The 22,764-nt window shown below is 46.6% G+C and overlaps 1 protein-coding gene across 3 annotated transcripts in view; it reads left to right on the top strand.

Moving 5' to 3' along the window:
* Positions 1-5,207: 5,207 nt before the first annotated feature.
* Positions 5,208-22,764, top strand: part of FLT1 (fms related receptor tyrosine kinase 1) — a 172,753-nt gene continuing 155,196 nt past the window's right edge. For 2 of the 3 annotated variants that reach the window (XM_032610754.1, XM_032610753.1), the window contains exon 1: positions 5,208-5,641. In XM_032610754.1, coding sequence (XP_032466645.1) covers positions 5,578-5,641 — 64 coding nt within the window. In that variant the 5' untranslated portion in view covers positions 5,208-5,577. The remainder of the gene's footprint in view (positions 5,642-22,764) is intronic. The other variant, XM_032610755.1, reaches the window with a different exon arrangement.

Raw genomic sequence — 22,764 nt, 5'->3', positions numbered from 1 at the left:
GTTTGTTTCTTCCTAGATTTATTTAATAGTTTATTCCTTTCATTTGTCTTCCCTTTAATCCCCTATATGCTAGTCTAACCATCCTAAACTATCCTTTCCTAGGACTGGCAGAATGAAACACATTTAAAAAGTTACCTACCAAGTAGTCAAGGTCCCTCAGCCTTACCTGCTGAAGCTTGCCTCGCTGTTCCCTGACACCCTCCCTCCTCCACTGGCCGCCCCTGCCCCTCACACGTCCCCCCACCCCCATAGCGGGCTGGTTTTGTTCCCTTCGCTCCTTGTCAGAATGCCTTCCCCTCTCTGCCCACACAAATCTGTTACTACCTTCAAAACCGTTTCCCAATTCAGTGAGGAACAGTTCCTTTTAGTACTCACAACTGTATCTTGTTCTTGCCTTAGAACTGTTTTAATTGCAGTAGAATTGTTTCCTAATGTTTCATGAAGTCTGGCCTTCTCAAATAAATGGAAGGCTTTCTAGGGCAATAATTATATCTTCTATTCTACCGTCTTCAACAAGACTGGCCCAGGATTGCGTATGGGTACCAAAAAAAAAAAAAAAGTTTACTGAATGAGAATACATTTTCTGAATGGCTACCGAGTGTCTGGATGTGCCTCACTGACCAACATTCCAATGTCAAATTAAATGCATTTGGGGATTATATACAACGGTGAAATTGAAATGTCCGGCAGTAGGATAACATTTTACAGCTATTAAATATAATAATTATGAAGGCTATATAGAAACACAGAAAATTAAAAGCACTCTCTAAGAAAATGACTAACACGAAACATACCAAAGAGATCTCGGTGGGTTTATAGAGATGATGGGGTTATGATTCATCCTCCAGCCCTCTCCCCATCTTTGCATCTGTCTAAAATGTTTTATAACTAAAAGAGTTTATTAAAAGTGATGTCATATTTTTTAAAAAGAGTAAAAGTCAATAGCTGACAGTTATAGGCTGAGATAAAATTAACCTTTGGCAAAAGTTGTTAATTCTATTGATTAGATGACCACTGTACAGACTTCCTTAGCCAGCTACTTTTCCTTTAGGTATTAGTCCCTTCTCTGTTTTGCTGTCTCCTGCCCCAATCTTCTCTAATTATCCCCATCTGGGCTTTTAAAAAAAACTTTCCGAAAATACCTTGAATAAAACTCACCTGTCTTATTACCTCTTGCTAGGACCATCAATTATTCCTGAATAATGACATGGTAAATGGTAACAAACTAATATGCAGCCTCCCTTGGTGACGATGCATGACACATCATGCATCAGAGATAATGACACAAAGAACGCTTTGGTTTACTTAATGTCTGCTGATTCCTCTCTCCCTTCCTCCTTCCCTCCCTCCCTCCCTTCCTTCTTTCTTTCCTTCCGTCCTTCCTTTATTCATTTATTCAGTGCTGCCCTGGTCAGTGATTTTGATGATGATACAGAAGGCATATGTATCGTATTTTTGGATAATCTGAAGCAGGACATATAGAAAATGCACTGAATTTTCTATATGCCAGAAAGATTTCAACAGGCCAGAAAGATGGACTAAATCAAACACGGAATTTAATAAGAGTGGGTATAAGGGTCTGCAATTTGGGTCATCAAAAGCTGTGGTTGTCCAGTACAGCCAGACCACAGCTCCTGTGAAAAAGCCTCAGGGCTTTTAACCAACAGTGAGTTCCACAAGCATCCAGGGTACAAAGTGGCCCACAGAAAGGGCTCCTTTGACCTTAGGCTGCGGTAACAGAAGTATAGTATCCATGTCACAGTTCCTACGGAGGAGGTGCAGGGCTAACCAGGAGACCAGAGCTAGGAGACTCTGCCTCAGAAAGAAGCTGAAAGCCCGAATCAATCAAAATGAGATAAATGGCTGCAGCACCAACCTATGTGAGGAGCAGGTAGTCAGGGATGGAGTGAGCACGTCCATGGGGGGGGCAGGCAAGGAACTCCATCAGAACCTATCAGCATTGGATAAATGGAACTGTGGGTGTGCCTGGCTGGTGAGCTCAGCAGAGCTTGCCCAAAGAGGATTGTGGGCATGTGCTACTCAGATCTAGGAGCCTGAACTGTCAAGCAGAGATGTGCTGGGAGCTTTTTTTGCCATATAACACAGAAGGGTTTTATAAAGTCATTTGGTTCTTCTAACCAACCATACATATTTATGCTATGCAGTGTGTAGCCGTGGAGTATAGTTTTTCTTTGCTCTGAAGCCACCTAACCCATGTGGGGACAAAGTCCTGATTGAGACCTGGTGACTGCAAGCTGATCGGCTCTACCCTTGGTCCACCCTAGGAAGATGAGGCCCTGGGTTCCCTCCTGTCTCTCACAGGGATGCTCCCACACTATTGTTCAGTCTTGAATATTAAAGCTGTTGGTTTTACCAAGTGTGCCTCTGAATAGGGGCTAGAAAGAATCCTCGAGAGAATGTTTGTAGCTGATAACAAGAGAGAATGTCTGGTTTTGCAGGAGATGAAACGTTCTTTTGTATGTGAGCAGGAAGCAAGCAGATAGTCTATTTCAATAGCTTTTTATACCCACCAGGCATGTTGAAATTGATCTTTTCCATCACTGTTATCTATAAAACCCCTTTCGTTAGTGATTTAGTTGGAAGGGTGCTGTAGCCCATTCTTGTTCAAAGGTCTTATCTCTTTTTTGGGGGGTGGGGGGTTGAGAACCATACCTTTACTTCCCATTAGTTTAGCTTAGATATTCATTTATCTAAATGCTAATATTTATCTGAGCTAAAATGAAATTAAGAACAAAACCTTGTGAGAACTTGTAGCATCTTGGGCTCTTTGTTAGGAGGCTAATGCAACTAACAAAGCAAGAAGTAAAGAAATTGCTGACTATAATTAAAACCTGCAACTTTTCGAAAGAATAGTTGGGAATTTGTGGAAGACCACTCTTAATGCAGAATGATTTTGGTGTAAATTAAGTTAGATTCGACCAGGACTCTTTTAACCTTAAATAGTTGAGCAATATGCCAGTGTTTTTTTTCTTTAATTTTATTTTTAAAATTTATTTATTTATCTTTGGCTGCGTTGGGTCTTCCTTGCTGTGCGCGGGTTGCAGCGAGCAGGGGCTACTCTTCGTTGCGGTGCACGGGCTTCTCACCGCGGTGGCTTCTCTTGCTGCAGAGAGCACTGGCTCTAGGTGCATGGGCTTCAGTAGTTGTGGCACACGGGCTCAGTAGTTGTGGCTCACCAGTTCTAGAGCGCAGGCTCAGTAGTTGTGGCGCTCGGGCTTGCTTGCTCTGCTGCATGTGGGATCTTCCTGGACCAGGGCTCGAACACGTGTCCCCTGCATGGGCAGGCGGATTCTTAGCCGCTGCACCAGCACGGAAGTCCCTATGCTAGTATTGTTGATGGACGTCTGAGGTCGTGAAGATTGTTTCAGCTATCCATCAGATACCCGTTGTGGCTTCACAAGTAAACTCGATGCAGAGTCATGTCTGACAGCCGGTATGTGAAGTGTTGTCTCTCAGATAGCACTTGAAGGGTTGTAGTAAAATTTTGTAGACTGTACTATGGACCGTTTTCCCCCAGGGTCAGCTAAGTGTCTCTCCTAAGAAGCGCTCCTGAGTTCTCGGACGGACCACCTCTTCTCTGTGCCCATCGTGAACCCAGGCTCCCTCCAGCACTGGGATCCTCACACTGTAATGTCGTGGCCTCTTTACGCGTCAACCTCCTCTCCAGATTCTAAGCCAGCTTCTTGCGAGAGAGCATGGGAGGGACAAGCAGCTCTGAAGTGAGGCAGGGGGACACCTCGTTTCTGCGGGTGTGTCCCAGACTGTGACCGAGGCTGGGGGACCAGTTGTGCGTTAAGATCCGCTGTCAGGCTCTAACCCTGAGATACGTAATTAACTGTTCACGGAATGATGCTTCGGTTTTGAAGGAATCAAGCTTGGGAGTAGAAGCCCTAGAAAAAGTGGAGAAGCCAGCAGGCGCGCAAAGGCTCCGCGTGGTCTCACTCTCCTCGGAGCCGCGTGGGGCTGCCACTCCCGGGCCCCAGCGCCAGGCGGGCGGACGCGCTGTTCCTGCGTGGGGCTCCCAGCGGCGGGGACCTGTCCTGGCCCTGCCGCTCAGAGGTGTGGCAACTCCGGGTTGCCTAACCTTCCCCGGCGGGAGGCAGTCCAGTCCTTCAGGAAGAGTCGCTGGCCCAGTGTTTAGGAGCCATCACGTTCCTTTTTATCGTGGCCATCTGGCATTTTGCAGTAGAAGTATTTTTCAAACCAGCGGTATTTACAGGGACAAGACTGGGCTGCTCCGTGGAGCCTAGGAAGATATCAGCCTTTGAGGTAATGGAAACATAATTGGGGAACGAGGTGGAATTAGTGTCATCGCAAATGATCTGGTGCCTCATGTTAATTCCCCGGGGTTTTGTTCGGAGGGCAGTGGAGTCACTCATCTTGCGTAGCAAGCAGCCATCAGAAAGACTCTTTTCGAGCATTTGGGAAATAAAGTTCAAGTGCTCGGCCTTTAAAAGTTGCAGGAGCAGCTTCATGTCCCAGCTTTTTACAAGATATCATGATGTTATTGCTTGTTTTGCTTCTAGGAAGCCGAGGGTTTAGGAAATGACTTGGGCGGGTGCATCTGTGAGGTCGAAAAAGACACAGACGCGCTCCCCAGGGACCCGAGCGGCTTCGCTGTCTTCCCGAAGGTGCCAGCCAAGCGTCCGGTCCCCGCGGGCGCTCCTGGCGCAGTCCCCTGTGCCGAGGGTGTCCGGCGCCTTCCTAGACGTCTGGGGACAGTTGGGAGAGTCGCGGGGCGGCGGGACAGCGCGGGAAGAGCAAGGAAGGGGGAGGGAGCCGGCCTGCGCCTCGCCCCTCCGTGCCAAGGACACCGTCGCGGAGGCGCGGCCAGCTTCCCAGGGTCGGACTTTCCGCCCCGGGGGCCGGGCGGTGGAGGTCCAGCCCTGTCCCCTTCCCAGCTTCGGGCGGCCCCCAGGGCTGAGTAAGCCGGGCGGAGGGAGACTGCAGGGATTTCCTGAGAGCTAAAGGAGGAGAAGGGGACCGGGACAGGAGCCGGGAGCAAGGACCGTGAACCTGCCCGGCGGCGCTCCGGGGCCGCGCCGCCCGCGCCTCCCCACGCGCGCTCCCTCCCCGCCCCCGCGCCCGGCGGCCCCCGCCCCCTCCCGAGCCGTAGGGAATCAGGTCCCGGAGGAAGAGGGTAGGTGGGGAGGCGGATGAGGGGTGGGGGACCCCTTGACGTCACTGGAAGGAGGTGCCGGGGTAGGAAGTGGGCTGGGGAAAGGTTATAAATCGCCCCCGCCCTCGTCTCCTCTTAATCGAGGTCCGCTGGAGGCTCGGAGCGCGCGGGATCAGCACTCCTCGCGGCTCCTCCCCGGCGGCGGCGGCGGCGGCGGCGGCGGCTGCGGCTCGGAGCGGGCTCCGGGGCTGGAACGCAACGGCCGGAGGACGCCGGGCTGCGAGGATTACCGGGGGAAGTGGTTGTCTCTCGGCTGGAGCCGCGGAGAGGGGCGCTCGGGGCGGAGGGCCGGAGCGAGAGGAGACAGGCTCGGGCGGCTGCGGCGGGCGCCCGCGAGGAGCGCGGGCACCGGACGAGCAGGCCGCGTCGCGCTCACCATGGTCAGCTGCTGGGACACCGGGGCCCTGCTCTGCGTGCTGCTCGGCGGTCTGCTTCTCACAGGTGAGGCGCGGCCGGGGCCGGAGGCCGGCGCGGGGCTGGCGGGGGCAGGGGCGCAGCCCGGGGGGCCGGGTGCGCGCGGGGAGCGAGCTCGGAGGGAACCGGGGACACTAGTTGCAGCGGACACGCCTGGGGCCGTGACGCCCTTTCTCCTCCGCCGGGCGGTCGGGCTGGGCGCCTCGGAGAGCAGCTGGCTGGGGTCCGCGAGCATCGCCGCGCTCGGGTCCGCGCTGGGGCTGCCCCTTGCGGCTGGAGTCGCTGATCCTCGCTGCCTGGCCACCTCCCCCAAGCCGGGGCCCCCCTCCCAGGTTCTGGGCTCGGAAAGTGCCGCGCACCCGGACCTGCCTGGCACCCATAGCCTGCTCTCAGGTGGCCTGGCCGGGTCCGCGAGGCCCCCGGATCAGCGGCTCCTAGGACGCCCGCGTGGCTGCCCGGGGGCTGGGCTGAGGCCCGGCCTTGGCGATGTCTGGCACTGGCCGCGACGTCGCGCCTCCCGAGGGAAGGAGGTGAGCCCCTTTGGAGGGGATCGCGTGCCTGGCGGGAGCACACAGATACCTGAAGATGGCAAGAGCTGGTATCCTTCGACCCACTCTGGGCCCCCGAGCTCGCGTGTCCAGGGAACGTTCCCCCAGCGTCCTCTCCCCCCTCTCCCCCGCCGCCCCACCCCACCCCGCTCGCCGGCCGCTGGGCCTGAGCGCTGGGCGCGCATCCATCCGAGTGGAGCCTCTGCCACGGGTCCAGCCCAGGTCGCCGACCTGAGTGACCTTGACCGACGAGGGCAGTCGAGGACCCAAGTCCCGTTAAGTTTCAGAATTGCAAGCCTAGCCTTTAAGTTCCGAGAGAAGAAAGGACAAATGATTTGGACCAAAAGGTGCGGTTTGAGGAATCGGTGAGGTCCGCGCCTTTGCTGGGCGTTAGGGACACTGGCGGCAGAACCTTCAGGGACCAGTAGGTTGTACCTGGTTAGTGTGGCGGTGGCCTCCACCGAGGCGCCAAAACCCGAGGGCATTTAGGGACTCGGACTTGCCTTTTCTGCTCAGCGGGGCTCAGTGGCCAAGCCCCCTGGTTTAGTCCCCCTGGGCGCAGAGAGCCAGGTTTTGGAGCGCCTGTCTCTTAAGCGTCGTGGAGGAAAGGTAAAATATGAAATAAAATACAGTAACATAGGTTATTGCAAACATCCCTGGGTAGGAAAGTCCGTAGGGTTGAGCATATATTTTTTTAAGTGCTTGTTAAACTCAAAAGGCAGTAACAAATATTCCTTCTCAGCGGGAAGACTAATTAAACCACTTGTTTCTTAATAACAAGTAATAGTTCCACCTGGATGAAGCTGTTAAACCGAGAGGCAAGGCGAATTCGTACTAAATTGGAGAGAACTCGCTCTAAGTTGGAAATGTTGCTAAAATAACTATACGAAGTGAAGTACTGCTTTTCTGTTTCAAGACTACATTTGGGGGTTTGAAAAGTCATGTGTTTTGAAATACAATTGCTTGGAGCATTTAAGTAACTTGCTGAAGTCCATCGTCTATTATGTAAAAGTAAATCTAGGTAAATTACTGTGAATCCAGAACATGGAGGGGAAAGTATATGCTTTATTGGATTTTCTGCTTCACACATAGACATCTTTATTTTGTTTCAAAAACTAGCAAAGAATAGTTCTGTTCGTGGTTCAAAGCAACTTAGATCCGTGGAAGCGTTTCAGAAACGCGAGTGAGATCTTCTTATGATTCCTCTTAGATTTTACTTAAATGAGGCAGAAATCTTGGAACTCTTTTGTGATTTTTTAAAAAATGTTTTACATATGTGTTATAGGGAGAAAGCAAGACAAACATTGGCAAGGTGAGAGCCTCTTCACCTGCCGGTTTAGGGAATGTTCTATCAGCTGTTGGGGTCTGTAATCGCCAATCTAAACCACAGGCTTCTGCCGCGGGTTAACAGCTGCGTCACAGTAAAACAATCAGGTACCTGCTTTCTAAGCTGCGTCAGCGCTTTCAGACTGAACGAGGGGCTGCATGTCTGGGGAGTGGTGTCTAGATAGGGGCCAGGTTTCTGCCCTGTGGATTTATGAGGAGTTCAGCTTGCACCCATCCCGGGCCAGCTCTGCTCACTGTTGGGTGCTATATAATTTTATGAGTTATTAATATTATGTGTGCGTTCACTGAGGTATAAAATAACCAGAGGTTCAGTAATACAAAAAGATAATGCCTTTCCCCGCAAAGAGTGTATTTACCTTCTTCTAAATATCCTGGGAAATAAAAACATTGCAATATTCACGTGCTTCCAAGTCCTCTACATTGCAATCTCTTCCTCTAGAAAGGATACTAGGCTTCCTTTCTCTGGCTCTAAGTCTCATTTTCTTATTTTAAGGCAGCACACCCTTGACGAAAGCCGCAGACCCTTTTTTTCTGCCCCCCCTTTTCTAGAGTTTTTGAGCAGCTGACATGTACAATTTGCTATAGCTAATCGGAAATGCTTCACTTGCCAATTTTGTGAGTGGTGTTAATTAATGACAGAAAGTTAAATCAAAAGTGTACATGACAATGATCCCCATTTCCAAAATGAATGTACTAAATCTCTCAAAATCAAGCTAATTTCGCATAACAGTTTGTCTTTTCTCCAAGGTTTATAAAGTCACACTTTGGGTTGTGTTTTTCCGGAATTGTACGTTTGAAATGTTAATTCCGTGCACGTTTGGTGGTCCACGTAGTTTTCCAAATGATGGATCACATTGCAGATAAATTGTAGGTGGTCACCTACTCTAGTTCCTCAATATTTTGACCTTATTTATTTATTTATTAAGTTTTTTCTCTCCCTTTTGAAAATTCTATAATAGGCTATCCAGTTTCTTTTCTAGGGAGCACTAAGTGGGTTTTGTGTTTTCACGTGTAAAATTCAGACGTTAGAATAGACGGTTATTTCTAGGGGCCTTTCCCAACTCTAAAATTCAATGAATGATTCCAAGAAACAGACTGAACACAGTGTCTGTTTTTCTCCCTCCCTTAACTGCATTTGCCTATAGAATGGGTGACCACCCCTACGATGCCGGAGCCGGGGCTGAAAGGCTGAGCTGGCTTTCCCCTGCTGTCAGTAATCACGGTGGGTTTTCTTTTTCACTAGTGCAACACACCTAACTCCAACCGATTCGCTTGCTGTTTATCAGGTTGCAAGAACTAAGCTGTTACAGGATGCCCAAGCCAGGACGAATCATGATCTTGGGATTTTTTTTTTTTTAAACAGAATGTGTAACTCTATGAAATAGACTCTATTTCATAACGCTAGTTCCATGATGTCTTCTAAGGAGACTGGTCATTTAAAACCCGTCTGTATTTCTTGGTTTTTTCAATTAATGCTTACTAGCTGCAAATAATACTTATTTGCTCCCCAAGTAACTTAAGTCTAAAAGAGTTTCCGATTTCAACAAGAATACTAAACCTCTTATTTAAACTGGAACTTATTTTATATGACTTTTTAGAACAGACCAAATAATCACTTTGTTTTTACCAAAACTATTTAGTATTTTAAATCTCCTTTGAATGTATATAATATAGATGTTGAAAATGATATATTGCCTCCCAAAATGGTTTTATATCCATCAAAAAAAAAAGGTAGTATCCTTGAGGAAGGTTACCCAGTAGATCACCAAGTTATGATTAATGTTTACTCCGGCTTGAGAATTCTGCAAAGCAAGAACAAATAAATAACAGAGTAGCTAGCTTCTGCAGTGCTTTAAATTGAGACGTGCATGGGAGTGAGTGTGAGAGTGGAGAGTGAGGGAAGTTCTCTTGGCACCCGGGTGTTAAACGCAGAGCTATCTCGTGTTAGGGTCTTGGTTCAATTGCACGGTCAGGAGTTTGTTGGATAGCAAGTGAATATCATACTTTTTCAGAGCATTTGTCATTGTAGCTAGAGGAGGAAGGACATTTGAAATAACACCAGGCTTAATTTTTAAGTAAAAATACGTCACTAGGAACGGTTAAAAGCATTAGAAGCATTGGTTGCATTTGGTTGAAAACGATCTACGAGAACAGTCCATTCTGTTCCATTGGGCTCAGTACACTGGGGAGGCTTGTGAAGGAATGACAAGAGCTCCTGCCAGATGCTTTCCAGGAGCATTGTTGATTCCTCACACACTTGGGTGCCTTGGAAATTGCATGCGGCTGATGACAGTACTGGATTTTATTCCAGATTGAGGAAGGGGAAGGAAACTGGAGGAATGGGGGGTGATGGAGGGAGGGCTTGAAAGGAGAGCCTCTGGTTTCGTATCTGGGACTGCAGGGGGGTTTCATTAAGGAAATGGTTCCATTGAGTCTGCTGGAGATAGTGGACTAGATTTCCTGCATTGCTGCTGGGCGGATGTCGGGGGATGTCAAGAATTCCTGGGGATTTCCCATCAGTCTTGGTAAAGCTGGATGCCTAAGAGCCATGTCTGATTATTGCTCCTTTCCTTGATTTTGTGCTCCTTGAGAGAATTGATCCCATTGCACAGACACATATGCTGTGAGGGCTAGATGGAACCTCAGGGATCTAACCTACTCCTTTCAGAGACGAGCAGTTTAGTGATTTTTTTTTTTCAAGCTCAACAGCTGGCTGGCGGCAGACCCAGGAACAGGACCTGATGTTCATCCTACAGATAACATTTCTTCTTCATTTTTGTATTTCCTCTACCCCAGACAGAGTAGAGATGTTAAAATATTTGTTGGATAACATTATTGCAGAGCTAAAATTTTGTTTTAAATGCTGGCATTTAATCTTATTTCTCATTTTATTGAATATATTTAAGAGTCTTCTTTCCCACCATCAGCACACGAATAAATTTTTCTTACACACGTAAAACTAGGACCATATGAACTATATTGTAGTGGTAGATATGTGTTTATTTCCTCTTCTGCGAAAAAATCTATTTAAACTGCCTTTTTAAACATAATACATCGTTCATATTTTAATGCACCATCATTAATTTTTTACAACAGTATTTCCAATAACTGCATAGCATTTCATGGTATGGCTATGCCATAACTTATTAAACCCAACTGGCATCTTTTTTTAATATGAGAAACCTTTAAAGCCCGTAAGGGGTTTAATTAGGAATATCAAAATGATGGCTGCTCAGTAATATACTGAGAGATTTGGGGAGAAAACTAATTTTTCTTGTGCACAGTTGGAATCCGCCTTTTGGATGGCTGCAGCTTAAATAGTTGTGGCTTACGGTAGTAGCTTCATCTATTACCACTTCCCTCCGCGTACCCCGTGTCCCAGCCACACAGACTCTACCGCCGTCAAAGAAATAGCTCACCTTTCTTTAGATGGGCCTTGCACTTTTCATGCTGTTTGTCTGCCTGCAAGACCTTTTTTCTCCCTCTGCATCTTTTCTTCCCGTGCCTTCAAAATTCAGCGTAGAAATCACCAGCTCCACGAGCTCCTCCTTAGAGCCCCAGACAGAATGACTGGTTTCTTCCGCTCCTATATGTAGCCTCCTCTTATAGCCCCTGTATGGGTCCTCCCGTTCTTCTCACCTTGCTTAGTAGTCTGTTTATGAGGCTGCCCTCACTCTTTGGGGAGGAGAGCCCGTGTCTTAACTGCTCTTACATCCCTGGCACCTACTCTCATGGCTGGCATGGAAGCTCTCAGTAAATGTTGGAATGAATGAATGATGTAGCCGCACTGTCATTTCAAAGAAGAAATCTTTCCGGGCCAGATATGACTTTATTCCAGGTTATTAGTTACTCTTGCCTGTCCATTGGGCCTCAGTTATAGCGGATTCCTTAAAGAGGCTGTTTCTCAATAGAGAATATTTGTTCTCTGCAACGAGTGGCTAAGATCTAGGAAATCAGCTATGCTTTTCAACTCTGAGATACCCATGTCTTGTGATCCCTCCTGTTTGGTCATGATGATTCCCTGGGGCTTCTGGGCCAGCAAAGCTGGGCTTGGGTCCGTGCAGCAGTTCTGTCCTAACCCTCTATCAGTATGGGGCCTTCACCTTTACTCCTCAGTGCTTTATACCATTTTTAGTGCTCTTAGATTTTATACTTTGACTTATCCTCTTGTAGACTCAAACCTGAGTCATTGGGTGCTGGGCTGTGTGGCATGGGGAGATACTCAGAGTCAAGACTGCTTTAATAGGAACCTTGTTACAGGACCACGCTAGTTGCTTGATTTCCTCCTTCCTTAGAATAGGTTCTCCTTAACTATTCATGCAAATAGATTCTTCTGGCAGGACCGGCCTACTAGGTGTGAAACATGTTCTGAAAAATCGGAACCCCCGATCCAGCCTCGAGCTGGTGCCTCCCTTCCCCCACTCCCATCCCCAGCCCCAAACTTTGCACATGCCCACAGCATGCTTCTCAAAGTGTGGTCCATGGCCCAGCATCCTCTGGCAACTTAACCAATCAGAACCTGTATGTTAATAAGGTCCCCAGATGTGTTTTTGCACATTAGAAAATTGAGAAGCGCTGATTGTAGTAAAGGATTCTTAGCTCTGGTGTCAGGGTCTAAATCGTCTTCACCAGCATCCTAGTGATGACCTTGACCTGTATGACCAAGGGACTAGACCCTGGCCAGCCAGGAGCTTCTTTCCGGCTCCCACACTGTTCTTGTGCCCTGTCTTCTGCCGGGACACCTGTGACCTGCTTCAAGACTTTTTTTTTTTTTTTTTAACAAAATCTTAGGCTTAGCTTGGACCTGTAGTCAAAGCATACAGAGGTTGTGGTCTTGAAGAATACCACGGTTCACCAAACCATGGGTCTTAGAAAATAGGGACCTGGTGAAAAATAGTACAATAAAAATGGCATTAAAAATAGTACAATAAAAATGGCATTAAACAGATGGGTTTTAACCATAAATAAAAGTTTTACAAAGCATTTGCTTCCAAAACAAAGTCACTTGGTGTAAAAACCAGGGAGGTGAGCATCCTTCTCTGTAATCTGTTGTCAAGGAGGCACCACTGTCTCATCATGCTGTCATATCCTGCCGCTGGTGACACATTGTCTGTGCTTCTTGCTGGCTTGAAATTTAATGCACTTGTCTTCTTCCTCGTCGTCTTATCGCAAATCTTGACAGATGCTTTTGTCTTTTCCCAGGTTACCACAGTGCTTATGGGTAGTTTTTCTCAGCCTGGTCTTCTATCCTTCTATCGAACAGGTGGAGTGTGACTGCATTTCCTTTCAAACCACAGACCCTCCCGCCTGGTCAACACAAGCAAAGCTATAACAACGATCAGGTTCTTTTGTGAAACGAGGCCTGAAGTGAACCTTGTATAAATGAAAAGCCTTGTCTTCTGTTATATGCAAATATGAAACCACTCGCGCTCAAGGCCCCCTTTGGCGGCCTTGATCAGTAACTAGTCTGCCAGCTGAGTGCTGTGAAGCCCTTTGCTTCTCTCCAGGGTCCCCGGCTTTGGCTCTACATTAGAACCATCTGGGGGGCTTTATTTCTAGAATCCTCTTGCCCTGGCAGCACTTCTGATCGTGAGTTTCTGAGTGGGACCGAGGCATCGTTCATTGAAAGCTGCCAGGTGATTCCAATGGGCGGCGAGGTTACGGAACCTTTTAGTTTATCATATATCCAAATCACCTGAGAGCTTGCGCTGCGGTATTGGGCCTGCCCCAGAGTTTCTGATTCAGTAGGCCTGGGATAGGGCCCGGAATTTGCATTTCTAACAAGATCCCAGTTGATGCCGAGGCATGGATGCAGAGACCACTGCTTTGAGAGCCCCTGACCTCGGGCTCCACTGAGAGGCCTGGCTACTTGGGAGGCATCCGTCCTGGGGCCAGTCTGGAAAAGGCACGAAATTAAATCATTGCTAGACATCTAACAAGGTGGAGGACACTGTATCTGTGAGGAAGAAAGGAACTCTTCCTCTCTTAGAACGAGGGGAATTCTGGGATAAAGTGCTTGGTACGGGCGGGCCTGTTTTGCAGAGCAGGGTATATGTGAGTTAGGAACCAGACCTGGATTGCTGGTCTAGACAGGAAAGCTCGTAGTGGTTCTCCTTCCCTGCCGCACGCTGTGGAGTCCTCAGCCTTTCCTCTGTAGAAATGTAGGCACGTGGCTACAGAGTCCTTTGGGAAGGTGCCATGCTACTGACCTGTCCTGGGCGCCCTCACGCCTCTGGTCCAGCCCTGCTAGCCTTCAGTAAGCCCTCCACGAAGCTGTCGGAAGCCTTGTTATCTTTCCCTCCCTGACCAAGCCTCTGTAGCTGAATTCCTCTGCTGGGATCAGCGTCCCCGCTTGGATGGCTGACCTCTACCTGTCGGAGCAGTATGGCTCTGCTGACTTCCGGGGATATGCCAGGGATCTGTCGCCCTTGGTGAGCAAAGTCGCTGCCACATCGGAGACAGAGCTGGCCTCTCACTGGGCAGAATCGTGGTGCTGGGACCCTTCTCGTGAAACGCCAAGAGCATAAGCCGCTGCTCCTTCCCTGAGAGCATCTCGGGGTACCTGTAGGGCATTTAAGGCCTAATATCGTGTGAGCTCTATTCGGACGCTCTCATTTTCAGATACAGAAGGAGCACATCCTTCACCCACGGCTGAATCAGTGCTTCTCAAACCTGAGTCATGATAGCGTTTGTGTCTGTCATCTCCTGCCACATAATAGGCTGCCTCAAAACCCAGTGGCCTACGAGGGGAGTTCATTATGTCTCATGAGTCTGTGGGTTAGAAATCTGGGCGCGGCTCAGCTGGGTGGTTTGCTTTGGGCCTCACCTGGGTCGCGCATGCAGCTGTAGTCCCCTGGCTTTGCCCCTGGGACCGCGGCGCTGGCTGTCGGGGGGGGGGGGCACCCTCCGCAGGCGGCCTTTTGCCCCCCAGCCATCTAGCCCCCCCTCCTTACTGGGGCAGGGGCCGTCTGAGAGGACAACAGCGGATGTCTCAAGGCCTTTGGAACTCTTACAGCACCACCTATGCCACATTGGGACGGTCAGAGCAGTCCTAACTCAGGGTGGGGCGTGGGGAAAGAGATTCTCTCCAGGCGGGAGGAGCTGCTTAGTCTTGTGGGCTCGTTTCTTGAGGTACACACTGCTGTTTAGTACTAAACCTTCCTTTTCTTTCTTTCTGGCTGTGCCACACGGCATGTGGGATCTTAGTCTCCCGACCAGGGATCGAACCTGTGTCTCTTGCATTGGAAGCGTGGGGTCTTAACCATTGGACCTCCAGCGAAGTCCCTAACCTTTCTTTTCAATCTAGATTTTGAAAAGATTCTGGAGTTTGGCCAAGAAAATAATAGTGAATAATGCCTTGGCCCTTCTTAACCTGTGAGCTAAAGACAGCTGGTCCAGTGGAAGAGCTTCCTATTCGTAACTGTTGATTAGGGGACAGAGGCCACAGTTAAAGTGGCTGCCAGGTTCTCAAGACCACCATGGCACCGGCATGAAGTGGGGGACAGCTGACCCTCAGATTGCGAGTGTAGGCAGTGGGCAGCTTCTCGGGGCTTAGATCAGAGGATCTCTGAGCATCTTCTGGGGGGATGTGGTGAGGCTGTAAGTGTTTGGGGGGAGCGGGGTGGAGAGAAAGGAGGCAACTGATGCTTATGGATGGTCAGGACTTAGATTTATACATATTATGTTGTTTAGTCCCAAGAGGTAGGTACAGTACTCTTATATATGAGGAAACTGAGGCTTGGGTAAATTAAATACTTTTCCTAAGATCACAGAGTACCTAAGTATTTAGATAAATTAAATACTTTCCCTAAACTGGAATTCTTTCCATCTGGTTCTGTCAGACTCCAAACCTCCCTCCTCTTACCACGCCTTAGAACCTAAAGGAAAGGAGAGAAGGGAAAGAGCATGGGTGACAGTGTGCTAGTCTTCCCTTCTTTCCAAACCGTTCTATCCTTGGAGCTTTGCCACTTCCAAAGAATGTGAGACTCCACTGCAACTCCGGCCTCAAATGGCCTTGGGAGATTCCACTGCTGTGTGTGGCAGACACCATTAAAGGCTCCATTAAGACAGAATTTTCATCATGTGGGTTTTCTTATCATGGGTATTCAAGGCCCTTCCAAAAAATTCAAGTCAGAGAAGGAGCTCCAAAACCATTAAGAATATGACTTTATATAGGCTTCCAGACTGCTCTCCCACATGGGGCTTTGGATGAATTGAGCTTGCATGGGAGGGCGGATGGGGGCAGAAGGGCACTTTGATTCTGGAAGAGGTCTCATCAGGTAGGTCCCCCGACCGGCCGGGCTGCCCTCTGCCAGGTTGTTTCTGGGAATCAAATGTCTACTTCTCTGTGTGCCTTTTAGATCCCAGAAACCGCAATGGCCTGGAGCTTTTTCTTAATGAAGCTGGAGTAAAGGGGTGGGCCCTGATGCTTCGTGAACTGGGGTGGGGGAGGACTCTGTCCCCGGGGGGAAGGAGGAGGAATGTGCATACCCGGCGCTGTGAACCTCTTCCGAACCATCCAGCCTGCACACTTTTAACTTTCTTTTATGAATGGAAACCCTGAGGGTCACATTCTTACCAAGTGACCAGGCCAGGGTGGAAACCTAGGTCTTTGTGATTTTGAAATCAGTACTCTTTCCGCCAACATTTATCCAAAAGATCTTGAATGATCAAATCTAGGAATTCGGGAAAACCAAGGAGTTTGGTTTTCAGGGGTTAGAATAGAAAGTTAGTATGCCCGTGAGAAAAAGACAGCTGTCCAAGGGCATTGTCCTAGAGGGAGCGCCCATTGGTCTGGGACTGTCACGAACAGTCTCTGCTTTCCCTGTTTGACTGGTGGTCCTCGTACAGTTAACAAAAATGGAAGCATTTCTTTAAGGTCTATTGCCCTTTGGGTCTCTTCTCTTCCCTAGATCACTCCCTTCAGGCATTCGAACGTACAAGAAGTCAAGAAAGAGAAAAAAGTATTTTATTTCTTCCTTGATCCTTACCTGGAGAGGGATAGTTTTTTTTAAATTGAAGTCTAGTTGATTTACAATGTTGTGTTAATTTCTGCTGTACAGCAAAGGGACTCAGTTACACATATGTATACGTTCTTTTTTATATTCTTTTCCATGATGGTTTATCACAGGATATTGAATATTATTTTCTGTGCTATACAGTAGGACCTTGTTGTTTATCCATTCTATATATACTAGTTTGCATCTGCTAATCTCAAATTCCCAATCCCTCCTTCCCCCAACCCCCCATCCCCCTTGGCAACCACAAGTCTGTTCTCTCTGTCTGTGAGTCTGTTTCTGTTTCGTAGATAAGTTCATTTGTGTCATGTTTTAGATTCCACATATAAGTGATACCATATGATACTTGTCTTTCTCTTTCTGACTTGCTTCACTTAGTATGATAATCTCTAAGTCCATCCATGTTGCTGCAAATGGCATTATTTCCTTCTTTTTGATGGCTGAGTAGTACTCCATTACACATATGTACCACATCTTCTTTATGCATTCATCTACTGATGGGCATTTAGGTTGCTTCCATGTCTTGGTTATTGTAAATAGTGCTGCTATGAACATAGGGGTAGGTGTATCTTTTTGAATTAGTTTTGTCTGGATATATGCCCCGGAGTGGGATTGCTGGATCATATGGTAGCTCTATTTTTACTTTTTTGAGGAACCTCCATACTGCTTTCCGTAGTGGCTGTACCAACTTACATTCCCACCAACAGTGTAGGAGGGTTCCCTTTTCTCCACATTGAGAAGGATATTTTTTGATACCAGAACATGGCCATGTTTATCTGAATCTGAGAAAAATGTTGTTTTGCCACCTATAGAGGAGTTTTATCTTTTGTTCCAAGGAAACAGTAGAAAGTGTGGTCAAAGGGATACATGGCTTGGATGAAAGTTATAAGGAGTGGTTATATGTATACAGTTTGATTTTTATGATTTTCTTTTTCTAAGTTGGCATTAGAGAAACCAAAAATATATGTAAACAGATGGAAAGGCAGGGATATATTAGAGGGGATTGCAAACAAACAATTTTAAAAGGCAATGTAAACTTGTGTTACAGCATTTTGTCTATGATGAATGGTATTGTTTTCTTTTTGGAAAACTCTGTTTAACTCTTTTCTACTTAATGTCTCCTGCTGGATCAGATTTTTGTTCTCTGTTGTTATTTGGAAATTTTTATAGCTTTAAAATCTTCTCCATAGGGAATTCTGCTAGAACTAGAGAAGAAGGGAAAAAAAAAAAAAAAAAAAGCATGGGAATTGGGTCATTGTATTGCCCTAGAATGGACTTTGTGTACCTACAACTTCTTGGGGGTTGGGGAATATTTGACACACATCATTGGTGTACAGATTAGAAGTGTTCTACCACTCACTCCCCTCCCCCATTCCCTGTCCTCACAGCTGGTAAATGGAAAATATCTTAAGTTCAGTATTTGCCACACAAAGTCGCTTAAAAACGCAGGAAACTCTCATGAATGCTAACTTTCAAGAATTTCTGGTTTGCTTTAGCCCTTTTGGACTGGTCGTTAAACTTAGTGATTCTATAATCTGGGTAGAGGTCTTTTTAGGAGTAGTAAAATTCTGAAGTGTAGAAATAGAGTTGTTGTTGATTTTCAATGTGGTTCATGGTGCAGGCAGATGGGCATAGGATTGCTTTGCTGGAATCATTCACTCACCATTTTGGAAGAGTGTTAAGTAGAAACTTGGGAGGGGAAATGTCTTTTGAGAAATACGTTTTCTGACAGTGTTTTGGAATGCTGTATCTCCTGCTGTGATTTCACGAGGGAAAGCATGGGCTGTATGGAATTTAATTCTCGTGATGTCAGTTTCATAACCAGTCATCATTCCAGGTTCATGTTCAACCTCTAGCATGAGTTCAGGCATGCTTGGAAGACCCTTTCATTTGAGAGCACTTTTAACATATTCCCTTAAAAAGTGCTCGAGCAATCATCAATTAACCTATTATATTTTATTTCAAGATGGAAACATGGTTGTATCTATCGTGCTCTGTATTGACCATTGAGTGTCTTCTTTTGTGATGTTAACTGTGAATTTTACTGAAATGACCCATCTATGTTAGTGAAGAATTTGTGACTCCCTGTACTCAGAAACGTATCCTTTAAAAGCAAAGTGTACCGAGCTTTGAGGTGATCTCTGTTTGTTGACTTAGATAATCTTGAACACGTGGTGGTATTCACCTAATCTGCTTCTTGGTGACTCATGTCCTAAGGGGCCTCTTAGGACTGAAAGCCCTTCGAGGGGAAGGGCTGGTTTCTGCCCTGTCTTCACAGCTGTGAATCTAGGACAGTGCCTGGCATATAGTAGTCACTCAATAAATGCTGGTTGAACTGACTAGAGCTGTATCCTAGACGTCCCTCTGGGTCTCAGAGGCCTTTTAGGAATCAGGGTTCCATATTGGTTCGATATTGTGCGGGTATAGTGGAGGAGACTGGCAGAAATATGTCCAAGAGCTGGCAGGAATTCTCCCCACACATCTGAAATGTTCTGTTCCTTCCTTCTGGGACATCCTCTGGCTCCGGTGACCCCTTTCTTATCCTTGACTGAGCTGCTGTGTTCTCCTGATTCGAATCTAGACTCAGAATTCAGAATTCCGATGTAAGCTGCCTGGCCACTACAGAAATGGCTCCCAAGAGATATTTCCTTTAGATGGACCCTCCTCCTGGGATACACTTAGCTGGTCAAGGTTCCCAAACAGCACAGAAGAAAGACAGTTGATCTGCGAACCTTAATTTGCAGGTACAGCAACGCAGCCTAAACATATCAGGTGATGTTATTATTGTGTTCGCCCTCTTGGATAAGAACATTTGCTTTGAAAACCATTTCCCCTTAGCTCTGGACCATCCGTGGTGTAGGCTAGGAAGAGGAGAGAAGAGGAGGCACAAGTTAAGTCCTGGCTAGGACTGATCACATCTGATCATTTTCTTTTATTCCCCTCATTCTGTATCTATCCCTCTTCCGTGATTTCAAAAAGCACAGTGTGGGACTTCCCTGGTGGCACAGTGGTTAAGAATCCACCTGCCAATGCAGGGGACACAGGTTTGAGCCCTGGTCCAGGAAGATCCCACATGCTGCAGAGCAACTAAGCCCGTGCGCCACAACTACTGAGCCTGCGCTCTAGAGCCCGCGAGCCACAACTACTGAAGCCCGCGTGCCTAGAGCCTGTGCTCCGCAACAAGAGAAGCCACCGCAATGAGAAGCCCGGGCACCGCAACAAAGAGTAACCCCTGCTTGCCGCAACTAGAGAAAGCCTGCGCAAAGCAACGAAAACCCAACACAGCCCTGGTGGCGCAGTGGTTGAGAGTCCGCCTGCCGATGCAGGGGACACGGGTTCTTCCCCAAGTCCGGGAAGATCCCACATGCCGCGGAGCGGCTGGGCCCGTGAGCCATGGCCGCTGAGCCTGCGCGTCCGGAGCCTGTGCGCCGCAACGGGAGAGGCCACAGCAGTAAGAGGCCCGCGTACTGCAAAAAAAATAAATTTTATATTAAAACTAAAGAAGGCACAGTGTGACCTAGGCATATCTTCTAGTGAATGTTCACTTGTGGCTTTTTTCCCCTAATAGCAACTGAAGTCAGGTAGACCCCAGACTTAAAAAAAAAAAAAAAAAAAATTATCTATCTATCTATGCACACCAAGGCATTGGAAAGAAACAATAGAGGTCTCTCTTCTGAGCAAAGAGATCAAGGAAAGCAGAGCTGTAGAAGCAAGAGAATTAAGAGTAGCTGATAAAAGAAAACAGTTGTTTGCAAAGTAAAGTTGGGTTTTAGAGGGTCTGCAGATTTGAAGGAGAGAGAAAGAGACCCTTCAGCAAACACACGCTCATTCTTCAGGTCTTACCTTCAACATCATTCTTCTGAGAGCACGTCCTTCACTCCCTGGGCTGGGTTCCTGCCCTCCCTCCCACATCTGGTACACTTCCCTCTGATCAGCCACTAACATAATGTAATTTTACACTTGTATAAAAACTAATTTATAAGTATAAAATTACATCTGTCTGTATATACTTATCTGTTGTCCAGCCTAAGTTATAAACCCTTCAAAGAAGCGATCTTGTTTGTCTTGTTTATTATTGTATCCTTCTGTTAGAATATGTTTGAAATATTAAATGGAAGAGTAAATGCTGAGGTTACAGAGCAGAGAGAGCACCAAGGTGAGGGGGTGAGAGGAAGAGGTAGTATCAGGAAGGGAGTAGGGAAAAAACCAGGATTGGCTGGCAGTAAAAGAGATAAGAAGGATAGATAAATGAGGGTGATGCATTCCCAGCCTCCTGGAATCATGGACGGGAGGCCAACCCTCAACCCACTCACTTCATCAGTCTCGTCTCGGGGTTGGTGGTTTCACTTTGTGGGGACAGCTCCAGTATTGGGGACCTCACTACCTCTCTTCACAGTGCTTCCTTCTGCTTTTACGTAACTTCTACTTCTTGGTTTTGGTCTTGTCCTCCAGAATGAGCTGATCCATAAGTTATTTTAAAGCTTGTGAGGTCGATGGCCAACTGATAACAGAAATTGGTGTTTGGTTTTATTTTTTCTTCCATCCGATATATGATATCTCGGAGGGTATTAAAAATGCTAATTCTATAATAGATTAATGAAACTGTATGAGTAAAAATGACCCGAGAATTAAAACCAATATTCTCCAGGTTTTGGGTGCAAATTACTTTAAAGTCTGTCATGGATATTTGTAAGGAAGACCTGACTATCACATACTGAAGTGACTGAAAAACCTTCAGTCAATTATTTCTTTAAAAATTGAGATACTTCAAAAATTGAGATACTTTTAATTGGTTCCTTTTCCTTCCAGAAGCTTGGCTGTCAGCAAAACTTGTATAACATTAATTCCATCTAAGAATTTACAAACTTAAAAAAAAAAAAAATCTTAGGAAGGCCAGCTATTACCCATATTTACTATGTAAATTGAGTCTAAAGAAAACATGAAAATTAAAGCAAAGCAGAATTTAAAAGAACTCTTCAGTCAACACACCCACCCCATTGTCTGTGCAGGATTAATCTCCAAAATATGTGTAATGAAAAGCAATTGTATTCCAAATTGTTTAATTTAGAAGGAAACTGATTTTGACAATAGAAACACAATGGTCAAGGACAGTGTTTAATGAGCCTTAGAAAGTATGCTAACGCAGCTTTCAAAACCTCAATTCCCCTATGATGGATAACCTTATTGCACACTCTTGGCTGTTTAAATCTCAAGGGTCAGAGGGTTTGTGTATGTTATTGGTAACAAAGACTGGAGATCGCTCAACTTTCAGTGAGTGAATTTATAAGGCACCTCCTTTATATACAGTCTGAAGTACTGCGGAAGAATGTGTTCTATGTAGTTTGGACTCCAGAATCTCTATCGGAATAAGCTTGAAATTAACACCAGGACTTTATCACACTCAGCCTTCCAATCTCATTTTATTTCTCCCGTATTTTTATATGCTCAGCAAGTGTGGTTGTGTCATTATTTGTAATAGGTTAGAAAGTTGAAGAATATACAATATAAAAAGGATAGACCAAAATTTGAGTTAAGGATAATAACGTTTTCGTCCTTTTCTTGCATGGATAGCTAGAGTTTAAGGTACACGCTTTCCTGCCTGCCTACTTGCTAGACTTTCTTCATTTCATGGTACAAAATTTTTAAGGCATAATGTTGGATTTGAAATTAAAACTTTGGCATGATAAATTTTTTTTTTTTTTTTTTTTTTGCGGTACGCGGGCCTCTCACTGCTGTGGCCTCTCCCGTTGCGGAGCACAGGCTCCGGACGCACGGGCTCAGAGGCCATGGCTCACGGGCCCAGCCGCTCCGCGGCATGTGGGATCTTCCCAGACCGGGGCACGAACCCGTGTCCCCTGCATCGGCAGGCGGACTCTCAACCACTGCGTCACCAGGGAAGCCCTGGCATGATAATATTTTTTATGGTTACTTAATAGCATTCCAACATACAGCTCCACGATATATTCAGTTTTCTCCAGAAAGAATTGTGTGTGAACCTGAGGATTATCAGTGTTACATGACAGGTTATACACAGTGTCTCAACTAAAATTTAGAGTTCTAATTCCCGTTCTTATACTTTAACCATCCTATGGCAAGCTCCTTTATTGAATCGATGAAATATTTCCCAGGTCTCCTCTGTGATGCTTTCCTTCCTAAAGGAACCCAGAGGGATCCACGTAAATAACATGTATTCCGGAGCCCTGCTGTCATTGTCTCCATAGATGCCCGGAACTTTGGC

Source organism: Phocoena sinus, chromosome 18, assembly GCF_008692025.1.
Source record: "Phocoena sinus isolate mPhoSin1 chromosome 18, mPhoSin1.pri, whole genome shotgun sequence".
NCBI classification, from domain to species: Eukaryota; Metazoa; Chordata; class Mammalia; order Artiodactyla; family Phocoenidae; genus Phocoena; species Phocoena sinus.
The sequence above is the reverse complement of the archived record's forward strand: the minus strand, read 5'-3'. Positions and strand labels throughout refer to the sequence as shown.